Genomic DNA, 18357 nt, shown 5'->3' on the forward strand with positions numbered 1-18357 from the left:
TAGAAACCATAATGGAGGTGATTCTATTTATTTACTTATTTATTTTACTTATTTTATTTAAATTCATTTAGTTAATATATAGTATACCATTAGTTTCAATGTAGAGTTTAATTATTTAATTAATGTAGAGTTTAATTATTCATCTGTTGCATATAACACCCAGTGCTCATTACATCAAGTGCCCTCCTTAATGCCTATCACCCATTTACCCCATCTCCCCACCCACCTCCCTTCCAACAACCATCAGTTTTTTCCCATAGTCTCTTATGGTTTGTCTCTTTATTTTATTTTATTTTTCCCTCCCTTCCTCTGTGATATATGAGTGAAACCATATGATAATTGTCTTTCTCTGATTGACTTATTTCACTTAGCATAATACCGTCCAGTTCCATCCATGTCATTGTAAATGGTATGATTTCATCCTTTTTGATGGCTAGGCAATATTCCATTGTCTATATATACTACATACTCTTACCCACTCATCTGTCAATGGACATCTGGGTTCTTTTCATAGTTTGGGTTGTGGACATTGATGCTATAAACATTGGGGTGCAGGTGCCTCTTCGGATCACTACATTTGTATCCTTTGGGTAAATACCTAGTAGTGCAATTGCTGGATTTTAGAGTAGCTCTTTTTTTTTTTTTTTTTTTTTAACTTTTTGAGGAAACTCCATACTGTTTTCCAGAGAGGCTGCACCACCTTGCATTCCCACTAACAGTGTAAGACAGTTCCCCTTTCTCGGTATCCTTGCTAACATTTCTTGTTTCCTGACTTGTTAATTTTAACAATTCTGCCTGGTGTGAGGTGGTATCTCTTTGTGGTTTTGATTTGTTTTTCCCTGATGTCAAGCAATATTGAACATTTTTTGTGTGTAGGGATGATTCTATTTATAATGCTAGAGTAGCATATTTAACAAAAAATACAGTTTTTTTAATGAAGAAAAACATAGTTTACTGAGGGATGTAGATGAATAGTGAAGAAATAGAAATTTATATTTTTGGTTTTGAAGGTTCAGTATTATAAATATTTCAGTTTTCATTATCTTCCAAATTGATATATAGATTTAAGGGAGTTTATTTCTGGATATAAACAGAATTATTTTTGAGTTTGACAGAATTATCAGGAAGACAAAAGATATATTGAGATAAGAAACTGGTTACAATACAAAAGAATGATAAGGATTTGGTGGTTCAAAGATAATGTGTAATGTTACACTATAATAACTAAAGCAATGTGGTTCTGGACTTAGTGCTGAATAAAAAATCCGATACAGATTCAAAGGAATGTAATAATTTAGTATATTATAGTTTTAGTTGTTGAAACTTTTTTATAGAAAGACAAACAGTCACAAAAAATAAACTACTATGAATAAGTAGTTCTCATGCAGTAGTTTGTGACATATATCAAAGTAAGTTGCAGAATGATTTAAGATCCAAAATTAATAAATGGAGTAAGAAAATGTTATAGAAGAAACTCTGGGTAACAGTCATGGTCTTGGCTAGAGCAAGATTTTCTAAGCATCATACTGCAAAGGAATATTGCATTATATTTGGCTATTATTAATTTAAAACTTTTGTATGATAAAAGATTTGTGAGATATAAAGATAAATGCAAATTCTTTTTTTTTTTTTTAAGATTTTATTTATTTATTTGTCAGAGAGAGGGAGAGAGAGTGAGCACAGGCAGACAGAATGGCAGGCAGAGGCAGAGGGAGAAGCAGGCTCCCTGACGAGCAAGGAGCCCAATGTGGGACTCGATCCCAGGACGCTGGGATCATGACCTGAGCCGAAGGCAGCTGCTTAACCAACTGAGCCACCCAGGCGTCCCGATAAATGCAAATTCTTAACAGAATGTTTTATATGAAGATCTTCTACAAATCTATAAGAAATATGAATGCCCTTCCACCAAATATTCCCCCAAATAGATACAAACAGGCAGGTCATAACTTAGAAACACATAAGGGCAATAAATGCATATGAATATATTCAGCCTCACTAGTTATCAGATAAATGCAACTTTAAAATAACAGTGCAATAGATTTTCTTTTTTTTACCTGCCATTTCAGTAAAAATTTTTGGAACAGAAATATCTAATATTTGTGGCTATATGCTGAAATAAGTAATCTTTTATATAATTCTATTACCATGAACTAATACTTCCCTAGAAAATATATAGCAAAAGTTTTGGGACAACATAGGTTTTTCAGTGAATCATTGCAGTTACTAAAGTTTATCATAAAGAAGAAAAGAATGTACAGAGATTTTGTACAGGTATGTATAATATAAAAAATTTTAATACCAATATTTTAAAATTACCAATATGTCCCTCGTAGGAAATTTGCAAAATAAAAGTATACTGTTAAATGTACTTCTATTAGCTATTTGGATTTAGATGTACATTTATTGTTATTGGAACATATCTATGACTTTATTTAATAAAAAGCATATCATGTATGTATAGTAGGATAGTATAGATAAAAATTTTAAAAATACATATATGCACTGATTATATTTAGAAATAATGAGAAAAGATATATATCAAATGTTAACAGTGAGTTTTCTGTTTGTGGTGAGATTATTTGTGAACTTTATTTTTGTTGATCTAAATAAAAAATTATTAAAAGTGGCATTTAAAGACCTTATATTCTGGAGAAATAAATTATTTTCCACATTTTCTTTTATTATTTGATATTATACATATTAATTACCCTGGTTGCATTCTATCCCCTTTTCTGGCGTATATCTTTTATTCACTTTTATTATGCATCTATAATAATTAGAGCTTTAAAAAAATAATAGGGGATATTCCTGGGATATAAAAATAGCCCTCAAAGTGGAAGGCATTTCTTCACTGTTTTTAATTTTAATCTATGGATTAAACTTTGGATTATATCAGTGGTTTAATTTAGCTTCCTCCAATTTAGTAAAAATAAAGTTGAGAAGTAATGTGGACATGAACATATTCTTGTTCTTGAAAGTTGTAATATTGACAAAAAAAACCACATAAATCTTGATAAATCATTACTTTTTTAAAAATAGGAAGCTGAAAGAGCTAAACTTCAACTTGACTATTTCCTAAATCAAGGGAAAGACTCACTTAAAAGTGAAGGGAAGACCAAGACAAAAATGGAAATGGGTATTAGTAAAATAAAAGTTGAAGATTCAAAAGATATGCCATTGGAGAGAGGAACAAAGAAATCAGTAGTTACAGATTCGGGTGGACAAAAGACAAGTTCTAAACTCCAAGAACATCTACAGGTAAGGAAATTACTGAAATAGAGAAAACAGTAGAAGACAGAAAAACAGTGATCTTTGCTGTAAGATTATCTTTTATATTGTTGTTTACTTCATTTGTATATATTATTTTAAAAAAATTTCTATGCCCTGTTTCTTTGCTTAGACCTTTTGCCTTACTAAAGGTAACTTTAGTTATAGCAATTCATTTTCTTCAATACAAATTTATAAATTAGATATGTATTGGTTTTGAATGATGATATAAACACCTGAGATTTGAGAGCTAGAAAAAATAGGAGTTCCTAGACCAAAGATATTTTGCTATAAATTAACAAAATTAAATATAAATGCAAAACCATGGGAAAACATTTTCAAATTTATTTTTTTACTTAGTGCAATTGACACACAATGTATTAGTTTCTCGTGTGCAACATAGAGATTTGTTAAGTATGTACGTTATGCTTTGCTCACTACAAGGGTAGCTATTATATGTGAAGAAAAATTCTTGAAAAAATGTGTTTTTGTTTGTGTTATGCAGTGGGTTCAGAAGCTCTTTCTTGAACATTCAGATTTATTAATCTGTGCCTTAGAAGAAAATAACAGTGTATACATAAGCAACTTTATTGACAAGTAATGGGAAGAGTTCAAGAAGTAAAGCAAAATAGTTGAGAATATTATTTTGCTTGTCCTTGTCCTAGCAGGATAGTTCTTATCAGGTCTCTTATTTCTTTAAAAGTATTTTATATTCTTTAGTGTCCTTCCTTCTTGTTTTCAGAATAAGAGTTTGTAGTAGAGATAGCATAGTAAACTAGCATATAGGAAAATAATAATAAAGTAAAATTAAAAGCCAATACTCTAACTTTTTAAAGGAGACTGTGATCACCCAGTAATTTTTTCCTTATTTTAATCTGTTTTTTATATAATTTTTTGTTTTTATTTAAATTCCAGTTAACATACAGTGTAATGTTAATTTCAGGCATACAATTTAGTGATTCAGCTCTTACATGTAATACCCGGTGCTCATCACAAGCGCGCTCCTTAATCCCCAACACATATTTAACCCAGTATATATAATTTTAATTGCAAATTGTGTCAGTTTCTTCTTGAAAAGATAAAAAATGAAAAAATTGCTCTTGGTGAAAAGGAAATTATTAAGGTTATTAGGGTTTTTTTGTTTTTGTTTTTTGTGCTAGATTGAATACAAAAGCAAAGTTTTAGGAAATGCAGGTTTCTCTGAACTGGCTTAAGGCAAAGATAAAGTGTGGCAACACAATTTAAAAGGTGCTCGTCACTTTATATCCACTATCATTATAAAATATGCTGGTGATTTTATGTATATGTGCTAGTCATATACACAACGAGTAATAGGTGCTAATCATTTACACAGTAAGAAATAAGTAAGATAGCTATCAGCACCCCAATTTCTAAAGATGAAACTGGAGCCTAAAAAATTAACTATGCAACATCATAGTAATGTTGAATTAGACTTCAGACTGAGGTCTTTCTGGCTTCAAAATCATGTCAAGATATCTTCCTTGCTTTTCTGTGTGGCTGCATTTAAAACCTAACTTTGTTAAATAGGCTTAGTGTTTTTTTGTTTCCCGGGATTTTTCCCCTAAATCCAAAATAAGGCTGTTATATATGACAAGTTAAATAGAAAACATTAAGTTAAAAAGTAAGATGAATTTGGGGGTGCCTGGATGGCTCAGTGTGTTAAGCCTCTGCCTTTAGCTTGGGTCATGATCTTGGGATCCTGGGATCGAGTTCCATATCTGGCGCTCTGCACAGTGGGGAGCCTGCTTCCCCCTTTCCTTCTGCCTACCTCTCTCTCTCTCGCTGCCAAATAAATAATAAATAATCTTTAAAAAAATAAATAGTAAGATGAATTTGAAAGAGCAACTTCATTACCCAAAGCATTTTACCAGGTAACTTTGTCATCTTCAACCTGGGCAAATTATTTTTGGTTTTAGTGGTTTTATAAATGGATTAACACACATCTCTCTTATTTATTCAGTTTAACAATCCTTATTAATTACTAGGTGCTTTGCATGGATGGGCTATATAATATCACTTATTTAGATTGGCCTGCTCTGGCGATAATGAAACAGAAATCATTACTGAAGTTTTTGATGGACTAGAAGTTGTTCATACTCACCGTCTCCATGTTCTTATTGTAATTCTTCATTTAACTGTAATCTCTTTTCCCCAACCACTATATTAAAACTATTTTTGCCAAGGTCACAACAAATCTACTTGATCTTATTCTGAAGGATGCTTTATACTCTTATCCCACTTATCCTCTTAGTAGTATTTGATCATGTTTGATGATTTCTTTTTTTTTTAAAGAATTTATTTATTTATTTGAGAGAGAGAGAGAAAGAGAGCAGAAGCAGGAGAAGGGGCAGGTGGAGAAGGAGAAGCAGACTCCTCACTGAGCAGGGAGCCTAATGTGGGACTCAATCCCAGGACCCCGGGATCATGACCTATGCAGATGCTTAACTGACTGAGCCACCCAGACACCGCAACCATTTCTTTTTCTTTTTCTTTTCTTTCTTTTCTTTTCCTTTTTCCTTTCTTTTTTCTTTTTCTTTTCTTTTCTTTATTTGTTTATTACTTATTTGACAGAGAGAGCAAGCACAAACAGGTGGAGTGGCAGGCAAAGGGAGAGGGAGAAGCAAGTTCTTTGGGGAGCAAGGAGCCTGATGTATAGCTTGATCCCAGGACCCTGGGATCATGACCTGAGCCAAAGGCAGAGGCTTAACCCACTGAGCCCCCCAGGCTCCCCCTGACCATTTATTTCTTTTTAATGTAGTCTGCATTTTGATTTAGAGACAGAATAATTATTTTGTTCCCTATATATTTTTCTGGTACTGTGTTTTGGTCTTCTCTTGTGCTGTCCATTCTTTAACTGTTGGTGTTTCTCTGAGTTTTCTCTTTTGGAGCATGCTTATGTACCTTTATGGCTTTCAGTGCCAAATTAATCTTATATCTCTAACCCAGATATCACCTAATTTCCAGACCTATTATCTTTCAAACAACTGAATTTACTTACTAGAATGGTCCACAGCATCTAGAATTCATCATGTCCTAAAATGAACTAATTGCTTTCTTTTTAGACTGTTTCTTCTAGTAGTCACAATTTCCTGGCATTCTCATATACCTGATTGGTGAAACTAAAATCTTGGGAATCATTTTTGTCTCTTTTGTTTTTTTTCCTCAATCCAATTATTAGCCATAAAATTTTGCCCATTTTTTTCAGTTTCACTGGTCCCAGATGCCACCAGGATTCTAATTGCTGTCCTTTTGTCCAGAATTTACTGTCTTTAATCTAGTCTCCATGTTGATGTCTAGTCATCTTTCATATTGAAATCTGTTCATGTTAACCTTCTTACCCTAAAATCTTTAATGGTTCCCATTATTCTTTGGTTGAAGTATAGTTTCCTAATAATGGGTTAAGGTTGTGTCAGATCTGGTTTTTTCTTGAGATGCCAGCTTCATTTTTAATTAGCCTTCCCCCCGACCCATTCATCACACATGACTTCATAAGCGCAAGTGCATGCACACACACACAAACATATATTTATGCTTTAGCTACACTGAACTTCCTGAAGTTCATGGAACACACTGTTTTCTGTCACCTTCATGATTTGCATAATTTATTCTCTTTGCTTTCAACACTTTTCTCCCTCCCTTGTTTCTTAAAAGTCATCTGGTTAAAAAATGAATGAAGAACAAAAAGTGCTGTGTTATCTTTTTTTTTTAATATTTTATTTATTTATTTGACAGAGATCACAGGTAGGCAGAGAGGCAGGCAGAGAGAGAGGAAGGGAAGCAGGCTCCCTGGTGAACAGAGAGCCCGATGTGGGGCTCGATCCCAGGACCCTGGGACCATGACCTGAGCTGAAGGCAGGCTTTAAACCACTGAGCCACCCAGGTGCCCCTGTGTTATCTTTTGGTATGTAATAAATTACTCCAAAACTTAGGGGCTTAGACAACAAACATGTATTATTTCACAGTATCTGTGAGTCAGAAATCCAAAAAGAAGGCTTAGCTAGGTCCTCTAGTTCATGGTCTTTCACAAAGTTGCAATCAAACAGTTATCAAAGAAAAGTCAGAGCTGGGCAGTCAAGTGTAAAAACAGTTTTTATTTAAATCCATTGCAGTAGGAAAAAGGAGACCTCAGTATAAAACTGTGTCAATTCCTAATACACCATGGGGAAGTAGAAATTTGTAGCCAAAGAGTAGGTTGATGGTCAATGAAAAATTACTAAGAGGCAACATTGGGGGTGAAAGGGAGATTCTTGCTGAACTGCTCTAATAGGATCTTTGCCAATGATAGGCAAGAGTGATCATCTATAGGATACCTGTGTGGCTCAGTTAAGTGAATGTCTTTGGCTTAGGTTGTGATCCCAGGATCCTAGGATTTAGCCCTGTGTCAGGCTCCTTGCTCAGTAGGAGCCTGCTTCTCCCTCTCCCACTCCTTCTGCTGTGCTCTCTCTGTCTCTGTGTCAAATAAATAAATAAATAAATAAATAAATAAATAAATAAATATCTTTTTTTTTTTTAAGCGTGATTAGCTATCACCTGGGGGAAGGAAGATCAATCATGGAGAATGGGGCACTGTTGCTAAATTGACTTATCAGGGTTCTTACTAAACCTGGATTTTAAAAGGAAGTGCCCAGATGGACTTAGGAGAAGTTTCAAGAACCTAAAAGTTTGGTCAAGCAAAGAATCTTTATCAACCCCCTATCATGTTCAAAGAAAGAAGTGATGTTCTTTCTTTTGAACAAATAAGTCCATTTCTTATTTGGTCACTTTTTGTTCATTATGGACTAGCTGAATCATCTGTTGGGACTTGGTGGTAGAGGTTATTTGCTTGGTGGTGCTAGAAGTCAAGCATGTAATGGCAAAAGTTTCTATGAAAGCAAAAACAAAGATTAATAGTTAAAAACTCAGTTTCTGAATCTAGAGGGAGGCCGGTCAAGAAGATTTCTAGACATTGGGTTAGGTGATGGAGTGAGGATAGCAATATAATCCTGCAGTGGATTTCTTGGTGTGATTTGAATATCTGTGGAGATGGCATTGGGTATTCCAGCGAACTTTCTAAGAGGCCCACACAGCAGCAGGCAATACGGCTGCCCGTTCCATGATCTGTCATGAATCTGTCATGGTGATTTTCTTGAAGTTTATGTCAAGTCTTCCAGCTTCAGCTTGGAGACCTTCAGGGAAAGGGCAGTTCTTGTTCTCAGTGATTTCAAGTCAAAAGGCAGAAAAATTGAAACATTAACTTGAAAAGTTGTAGCCAGGTAGAGGAAACTAGAGTTCTGGATTTAGTGTAGTTCATAGGTGGATAATAAAGACTTAAAAACAATGAATAGGACTAAAATTAAACACCCACAATGGTATGTTTTTCATTTAAACATAATTTATCTGTGATCCTTACCAGTTCTAGCAAAGATAAAGAAAGATGCATTTGCAATATAAATCATCTCATTAAAATTGACTTGATCATTTATACAAGTGCAGCAAGAATAGTAACTGACCACATAGGTCATTTGTGTTTGCTTTGCTGGAATTTTTCGTAAGAAATTGCAGGTTGGACTTTTAGAAATCTCTTGAGGCTTGGAAGCCAAGCCAAGGATTCTCAATCAGGCTTCCGAGGCAATATCTATTAGACTTGGATGAATTCCTCTTTTCTAGGTATCTTGATATCCTGAGATTCCTGAGCCTGCCAGGAAGTGGCTTTCCTTGCTCATCTGTATGGTCAGAAACAATATAAGAAAGATACTGGGCAGATTTTTGAAGGAGGCTTTATTGGCTTCATAAAATCAACTTTAGTTCCTTAAGGCAGCCTGGCTTACTATCAGCCATATCTGATTTTATACATCATTCTCAAGTGTGACCCTCCAGTCAAATTCTTGGTAATATAACCAATGTTTCCAATTGTGTTCTGTTTCAAAGAGAACAGATTCTTATTTTACTTATGCAAATAACTATGTTGCCATGGAAATAAGAATACTAAAAAGAGTTTCCAAATTTAGAGGGTTCAGATTAGAGAGAAAAAGTATTTAATCTTTGTTCCCAAAGTATACTTTATCAAATTGCTGCAAGTTATAGATAGCTTAAGACAATAGAGAAGAATATTTCCTTAAATCTGAAAAAAAAAATCAGGAAGCAGCTATGTTTCAAAGGGTCATCGAAAAAATTAATCATCCTCATCAGTTTATTCAGTCCTTTCTAATTAGTTCAGTTCTTGTTCTACTTGATCTTGTGTTAGCAGTTTTATGAATCCATTAGTTTCTTTATTAGTTACTGAAATTCTTATTAGTCCAGTAGCATGGTCTCGAGTGGTACCATCATGGTGCATTCTCACCTGTGGCTGATTATAAACACTTTCAGAAAAGAATCAAAGTAAAACAGTAACTGTCTGTGAATGATAAATGACAAAATGGTCAAGATAAAAACCTGATGAGAATTCATTGCGGTGTAATTGACAAGGATATTTGGTTATTTCTATGACATAAAACATTTTAACATAATAAGCAGACAATGAAGGTACTGAAAATTTTCAAGAACTTCAGACAATTTCTGGAATACTTATATTAGTAACATGTAGCCATACATACATAACTTATGATGGTTTATCTTCACTTATTTGACAATATTTTCCACATGGTTTAATGTACTGCATAAATATAATTAAACCTCTCTTTTACAAGGTGAAAGACATCCTTTTGAGATTTTCCAGGGACCCTCTGAGAAATTTTAAAGATAGTTTGAGGACAAAAGACTTCATTTAGCATTTGATTTGGGGGATGTTGTTAAACATTAAGAGGCCTGAATACTTGACAAAATAGGATCACAGTTTATTTAGTTATTTAACAAATGTAACAATAAAATATTTCAAAGGTAAATATAGAAGGTTACATGATTGTTAAAAAAAACCTTAGCTTTTCAATATTGAGATTTGATTTTCTTAAGTAATTCAATACTTGATAAGGACAATATGAAGTACAGGAAATTATTTTGATACAACACGGATTATTGTTTTTTAGGCAGATTGCTGAAGAGATAAAGAAAAACCTTTCATAATCTCTTATCAAGAGAAGATCATCAATCCAAGAAAACTGTCCTTTCAACAGGGACAAAACAGAATCCTAGTTTTGTACCAATGTACTTTTGATATTAATGCTCCCTAAAAAAAATATAAATAAATCCATTCCAATATTACCTAGCTTGGTCATACATAAATTTCCCTTTCTAAGATTCCTTTTGCACCACTTTTTCTTTTAAAAATCCATTCAACTTTTATATTACTCTTTTCTGTTTTTCTCTGGAACAGCTAACTGTCCTACTTCTGGAGAAAATTATTCTGTTTTTTTCCTCAACAAAAAAAAAATGTCCTTTATACCTTTCCTTATGGAAAAACAAAACAAAACCAATAACAACACATTGTTTTCCTTACATATAGATTCATATAGGCCTCTTTTTCCTTTATCCTTATTCTTGGTAGCTTCATTTACATGCATTGATAAGGATTTTAAACCATTAGTGGCCCTTTTTTGTTGTTTTTTAAAAGATTTTATTTATTTGTCAGAGAGGGAGAGCGAGAGCGCACAAACAGGCAGAGTGGCAGGCAGTGGCAGAGAGAGAAGCAGGCTCCCCACTGAGCAAGGAGCCCGATGTGGGACTTGATCCCAGGACTCTGGGATCATGACCTGAGCCGAAGGCAGATGCTTAACTGACTGAGCCACCCAGGTGCCCCAGGCCTTTTTTTTTTTTTTTAAACATACTAAAAAGTAAGCAATTGTGAACTGTCAGCCACATGCTATCATTCCCTAGCAAATTTATGAACGCATCATTTCACAGTTTTCTAGAGAAAAATATCTTTTTCATTGTACCAATCATCATGTTTATTAAAAGGCCAAAATATACATAGATGCTTTATACTGTATTAAAACAAGATGCCAAAGGTCAATAAATTTGTGTTTGGCAATTAATGTTTCGATATTTTATCTTATTTGGAAATGATCTAGCTCATCAATGACTATTGTGCAACTTAGTATAGCTTTTTAAAGTTTCATGTTACCAAAAATATTTTTAAAACTTTTAAAGTGGCTATATTATGAAATATAATTATTGTTGAAAAGTTTACTTTTAAACTTTTATTCCATTTATATCTATTTAATTATTCTTAACTATTATGCTTGAATTGCTCATGAAAATTATATCAGAAGTTAAAGCTAGTCCTCATTTTACTATTTTTCTTGCTAACAAATCAGGTAAGTATCAAATATATCAGAGATGCAAAGGATCTAAACAAACATATGGTTCATTCCTCTTTTTTTTTTAAGCTGCTGTGTTTTGCATGTATGAAGCAATTCATTTTTTAAATTTAAATTCAATTTACTTGACATATGGTGTATTATTAGTTTCAGGGTAGAATTTAGTGATTCATCTGTTGCATAGAGCACCCAGTACTCATTACATCAAGTACCCTCCTTAATGTTCAACTACCCTATCCCCTCACACATCTCCCCTCCAGCAACCCTCAGTTTTTTCCATGTAATTAAGAGTCTCTTAGGGTTTGCCTCCCTCTGTTTTTATCTTGTATTATTTTTCCTTCCCTTCCTCTATGTTCCTCTTTTTTGTTTCTTAAATTCCACATATGAGTGAAATCATATGGTATTTGTCTTTCTCTGACTTATTTTGCTTCACCTAATATCCTCTAGTGCCATCCACATTATTGCAAATAGCAAGATTTCATTCTTTTTGATGGCTGAATAATATTCCAGTGTGTGTGTGTGTGTGTGTGTGTGTGTGTACACACACATATAAAATGTTGTGTACACCCCCCCCCCATATCTTCTTTACCCATTCATCTGTTAATGGGTATCTGGGCTCTTTCCATAGTTTGATTATTGTGGACATTGCTGCTATAAACTTTTGGGTGCATGTGCCTCTTTGAATCACTATGTTTGTATCCTTTGGATAAATATCAAGTAGTGCAATTGCTGGTTTGTAGGGTAGTTCTGGTTTTGACTTTTTGAGGAACCTCCATACTGTTTCCCAGAGTGGCTGCACGAGTTTGCATTCCTACTAACTGTGTAAGAGGATTCCCCTTTCTCTACATCCTCACCAACATCTGATTGCTTCCTGAGTTGTTTCCTTTAGCCATTCTAACTGGTGTGAAGTGGTTTCATTGTGATTTTGATTTGTATTTCCCTGATCCTGAGTGATACTGAGTATTTTTTCATGTGTCTGTTAGCCATTTGTGTTTCTTCTTTGGAGAAATGTCCACTTATGTGTTCTACCCATTTCTTGACTGGATTATTTTTTTTGGGTGTTGAGTTTGATAAGTTCTTTATAGATTTTGTATAGTAGCCCTTTATCTGATATGTCATTTGTGAATATCTCCTCCCATTCCATAGGTTACCTTTTAGTTTTGTTTGTTTTTTCCTTCTCTGTGTGGAGACTTTTTATCCTGATGAAGTCCCAACAGTTTATTTTTCCTTTTTTTCCCCATGCCTTTGGAGAGGTGTTTAGCAAGAAGTTTCTGTGGCTGAGGTCAGAAAAGTTGCTAGCTGTGTTCCTCCCTAGGATTTTGATGGTTTCCTTTCTCTCATTTAGGTCTTTTATCCATTTTGAATTTATTTTTTAGTATGGTGTAAGGAAATGGTCCCATTTCATTCTTCTGCTTGTGGCTGTCCAATTTTCCCAACACCATTTTTTAAAGAGACTGTCTTTTTTCCATTGGGTATTCTTTCCTGCTTTGTCAAAGATTAGCTGACTGTAGAGTTGATGATCCATTTCTGGGTTCTCTATTTTGGTCCATTGATCTATGTGTCTGTTCCTGTGCTAGTACCATATTGTCTTGATGATCACAGCTTTGTACTAGAGCTTGAAGTGTGGCATTGTGATGCCACGAGCTTTGGTTTTCTTTTTCAACATCCCTGTAGCTATTTGGGGTCTTTTCAGATTTTACAGATTTTAGGATTATTTGTTCCAGCTCTCTGAAAAATTCTGGTGGTATTTTCGTAGGGATTATGTTGAATGTATAGATTGCTTTGGATGGCATATACATTTTAACAATATTTGTTCTTCCAGTCCATAAGCATGGAATGTTTTCCCATTTCTTTTTGTGTTTCTCAATTTCTTTCATAAGTTTTTTATAGTTTTCAGAACACAGATCTTTTACCTGCCTGGTTAGGTTTATTTCTAGGTATCTTATGTTTTTTGTTTTTTTTTTTAAAGATTTTATTTATTTAACAGACAGAGATCACAAGTAGGCAGAGAGGCAGGTAGAGAGAGGGAAGGGAAGCAGCCTCCCCGCTGAGCAGAGAGCCCTACGCGGGGCTCAATCCCAGGACCCTGGGATCATGACCTGAGCCGAAGGCAGAGGCTTTAACCCTTTGAGCCACCCAGGCGTCCTATCTTATGGTTTTTGATGCAATTGTAAACAGGATTGATTCCTTGATTTCTCTTTCTGCCACTTCATGATTAGTGTATAGAAATGCAGTAGACTTTTGTGCATCAATTTTGTATCCTGTGACTTTGAAGCAATCCATTTTTATTCTACATTTTGTTTTTAAGTTAAATTTATGTTTATATTGTAAATATTCAGCAGCTATAACATAAGCTTGTTTGACGAGTGAACTTAGGCAGAAAAAATTGTATGTCTGCATGTATGAAAGCTGACATCTCTGAATATGTGCCTGCTTTTATTGTAGCCATGATTTTAAAACTAACTTTATTTACCAATTTATATTCCAGGTTATGTGAATCTAAAAAAAACCCACATCAAATCATTTGTGTTAGTTTCTGTATTTTTGGGAGTTGTCTTAGAAATATTTAATTTATGATAGCACTCATTCCTCTCTAAGCCAATTTGGATAGAACTCCTTTAAGAGATTTTGTCAAGTAATTTGGTGATGTCATTTGGAGGAAAATCGAACACACATATATAATACACACACATATAAGCAAACATAGAAACAGATGCAAAAAGAGATCTTAATGCTTTCATTCTAAAATTTTAGCCTTGAACCAGTAAAACATTATAATACAAAATCAACTAGTTTACATAGAAGAGCTAGCTCTCATCTTTTTTCCACTTTATATATATATATTTTGTTTTGGTATTTTTTTAAATTTTTTATTTCTTTTCAGTGTAACAGTATTCATTGTTTTTGCACCACACCCAGTGCTCACTTTATATTTTTATTTGAATTGTGTTTCTGGCATCTAGCACAAGCTGAGATTACATGTTTGTTAGTATTTCTGGAGGAGACTTTTTTTGCTTTGATTTTTTTTTCTCTTTTTAAAGATTTTATTTATTTATTTGACAGAAAAAGAGAGATCACAAGTAGGTAGAGAGGCAGAGGAGGAGGGGGAAGCAGGCTCCCTGCTGAGCACAGAGCCCAGTGTGGGACCCAGGACCCTGAGATCATGACATTAGTCGAAGGCAGAGGCTTAATCCACTGAGCCACCCAGGCGCCCCTTGATATGTAATCTCATGGAGGTGTGGACTAAGTTTTAGGTGAGTGACCAAGAAGATGTCTAGTGGCTATCTGTCTCATCAAGTGAACAGAATGCTAATTAAAAAAAAAAAAAAAATTTTTTTTTTTTTTTTTTTCAAATAACATCTTTCATTTCAGTCTGAAATGGTTGCTTTTGGGGCTCTGAGTCTCTTGAGGTCTCTTCATAGGGAGTATGGGGGTTTAATGTTTAAGTGACTATAGGGAACTGAGGGGCTCAAGTGGGAAAGGGAAAGTCTGGCAGGGTAGGCAGAAGGATGAGGGAGATTAGTGGTTAAGGAGGGACATACCAAAGGATTCAAGAGAACCTTACTAGAGATTGAAGGTGATAAAAAGAGGAAGGAGAAGCATTAGTAATGGGAAGAGAGAGGTTTCAAAGGTTTTCAGTCAATTGAGAAGCTCTCCTGTTCTTAACTAATGGTACCTTTATACTTAAACAGAAAACCTAGGACTCAAGCATAGCTTATGTTCTTTAGAGATTAGCCTCTTACAAATAGAAAAGCCTGGAAATCTAATCCAGCCTCCATTTATCTGAGACTCTAACCAGATTCTGGAGTATACTCAGAATCTTAAGAATAAAAATCTGTCCCTACTAGCTTCGGTGGACATTTGCATGGAACAGTGGTTTAGGAGTTGAACTCACCAGTGGATCCTCAATCAATCAGCCAGGAGTGAAAACAAAGGCTTAAAAAATGTGCGAAAATTGAGGTCCTGAGTGGGTGTTCCGGAGTCTGGTGAAGAATCTAATCTTATCTGAGTCACAGAACTATAATTGTTAAAGAAAAACAAGAGTTGAGCAGTAGTTGAAGTCATAAAATCAGATTTTCAGTGTCAATGTTGGCCTTGGCTGCATTTGTCTCAACACCTAACTGGAGGAGGATATACTTCTGGGCTCAGTATATACTCATATAACTCTTGTTGGGTCTCAGATATTTGCTGGATATATTGCTTGGAGACATCAGTTCCTTGCCAGGGAGGCCTTTCCATAAAGCCACTTACAAAATGGAAGCAAGGGCAGAAACAGGGAGAAAAGGAGGGAAAGCAGCAGGGAGGGAGGGAGGAAGCTAGAATCTACTCTCAGAAGTGATATCCTATCACTTTTGCCATTTCATTAGAAGTGGAAGTAGTCACCAGGGCCAGCCCAAACACAGCCGAGGGAAATACAACAGGCATGAATGCCATGAAACAGGGATCACAGGAAGCTATTTTAGAGACTGCCTTCAAGTAGATTGATTGTGAAAACCATTGAATTGAATGCTAAGTTAAGCAGTTTGGTCTTCAGTGGTCAGAAAGAAAAGAACTGCTTTGTATTGATCCTATAATTCATAAGGTCTTACCTATATATTATAACTATAAATATATTTCTTTTTTTTTCTGATATAGCTGTCTTAGGCATTACAATGCCTCATTTGGCTGTGGAGTTGTGATATTTCTAATATCAAGAGAGGGTTTTCTCTAATGAGGTGGTATGCTCCCAGTGCTCTTGGGCCTGGCTTCATAGGGAAACCAGGCTATCACCCTGTGCTACTGGTGATCCAAACTTAAAATTTAAAAAGAGCGAAAGAAAAATATTTAGAAGTCCTACTACTGGACATTAGGTTACATTATACAAAACGTCTGTCATATGTGTATCTTAATGACATATGTGAGAAGTAGTTCTTCTTTGTTTTTGTATCTGTTTTTATTTATTTATTTATTTTTTTAAAGATTTTATTTATTTATTTGACAGACAGAGATCACAAGCAGGCAGAGAAGCAGGCAGAAAGAGAGGAGGAAGCAGGCTCCCTGCTGAGTAGAGAGCCCGATGCGGGGTTCAATCCCAGGACCCTGGGATCATGACCTGAGCCGAAGGCAGAGGCTTTAACCCACTGAGCCACCCAGGCGCCCCTTGTATCTGTTTTTTTTTTTTTTTTTTAAGATTTTATTTATTTGACAGAGAGAGAACACAAGCGGGCAGAGAGGCAGGCAGAGAGAGAGAGAGAGAGAGAGAGAGAGGAGGAAGGAGGCTCCCTGCAGAGCAGAGAGCCCGATGTGGGACTCGATCCCAGGACCCTGAGATCATGACCTGAGCTGAAGGCAGAGGCTTAAGCACTGAGCCATCCAGGTGCCCCCGCCTTGTATCTGTTTTTAAAGTTGCTTATTGGAATAGGAGTTTTTTTTAAATTAGAGGTTAGGGTAAGACCTATTATCATTTCTATGTGTCAGGAGTTAAACCCTTAGTTATAGGAGGTTGATAATACTTTATAAACATGGTAGAGTAAAATGAGATAATGTTTATCAAATGCTTTTGAATATCATGAAGCACTATGTGAATGTTAGGTTTTATCTTCCTTGAGTTATGTCTAGTTATCTACATAGCCCATATGAAAACCCGTGGTGTTATATTACTTAACATATAGGCTAACTCTTGTCACATATAGGCCCAGAACATGTAACAGCTCACATACAATAGAAAATTATTTCCTCATGTAAATATTTCCAGGAAGTTCAGGGTCTGTGTTTGGGTTAGGGAGTCCTGCTCTACACGGTCATTCAGGTATCCTGGCATATGGAGTTTTTGCCATCTGACATTGACTTTCTGGGCCACATTGGGCATAGAAATCCAGCTACTAGAGAAGAAAACCAAATGTGAGTCAGTTTTCACCGACCAGGATGGAAGTGTGGTACACACCACTTTCTCTCATAATTAATTTATCACATTTAACTGTAGGAGGGGCTTAGAGATATAGACCAGTAATGTGCCTTAAGAAAAGAAAATTAGTTTGTTGAATGTCAGAAATCTTTGACACAGGTGAGTAAGGATAAAGCTATCTAATCTCTGTATGAAAGAAACTGAGTTAGGTAAAATTCAGGCCTGGGATATAAAATCTAGAATCCCCATTATGCTATAGAAAAACATGTTATCTTCCCAAGGGATAAGTTATTAATAAAATCACACTCTTGAGGTCATTGGTTTCTTATATTTTTGATCACACACCTCAGTAAGTATATTTTGAGCATGCATTCTCAATATAATTTTATAATTTTTTTAAATTAAAAAAAATACTATCATTTAAGTATACTGTGTGTTAGTACCACTAGTTTAGTATATACTCTTGGCATTTGAATTATAAATACTTCAAAAAGAATACTGAAAAGATTAAATAATTATGTAGTACATATGTTTAAAATAATGTTTATTTACTATCAACATAAAGCCCTCTTTGCACTCATTAAGAAATATAATTTTGGTAGTAGTTCATATTCTACAGTGTTTCCTCCAGTGCCAGGTATGATCATTTCTTAGCTTTTTTGATACCTTAATCTTATAAAATTATCATATTTAAAAGCCTGTTTTGAATATTTTTCTAGATAATTTAGTAAAAACATTTGTTGTACATGCTTAGTGTATTTAAATTTAGTATTTTTTATCACAGATCTCAAATGTCCCAAATGGAAGCCCACTTGACAAAAGGTAAAACATTAAAAAATATTATTTTTCTAATCTTTATCAGTTTATATACCTAAATGGCAAAATAGCCATTCTAAATTCAGTATCATAAGATTCCTTGATTTGTATTTTTGCTTGAATATTGTACTCTTCAAA

General features: G+C 34.6%; 1 protein-coding gene across 1 annotated transcript in view; it reads left to right on the plus strand.

Moving 5' to 3' along the window:
• The window catches only part of LOC111155517 (coiled-coil domain containing 7), a 403110-nt gene that overhangs the window by 112915 nt on the left and 271838 nt on the right, over positions 1-18357 (plus strand). Inside the window, exons 15-16 of the mRNA XM_022515688.1 lie at positions 3040-3258; positions 18188-18225. Of these exons, the coding sequence (XP_022371396.1) occupies positions 3040-3258; positions 18188-18225 (257 nt within the window). The remainder of the gene's footprint in view (positions 1-3039; positions 3259-18187; positions 18226-18357) is intronic.

The sequence above is a fragment of the Enhydra lutris genome, unplaced genomic scaffold, assembly GCF_002288905.1.
Source record: "Enhydra lutris kenyoni isolate GAN:26980312 unplaced genomic scaffold, ASM228890v2 scaffoldscaffold42, whole genome shotgun sequence".
Lineage (NCBI taxonomy): Eukaryota > Metazoa > Chordata > Mammalia > Carnivora > Mustelidae > Enhydra > Enhydra lutris.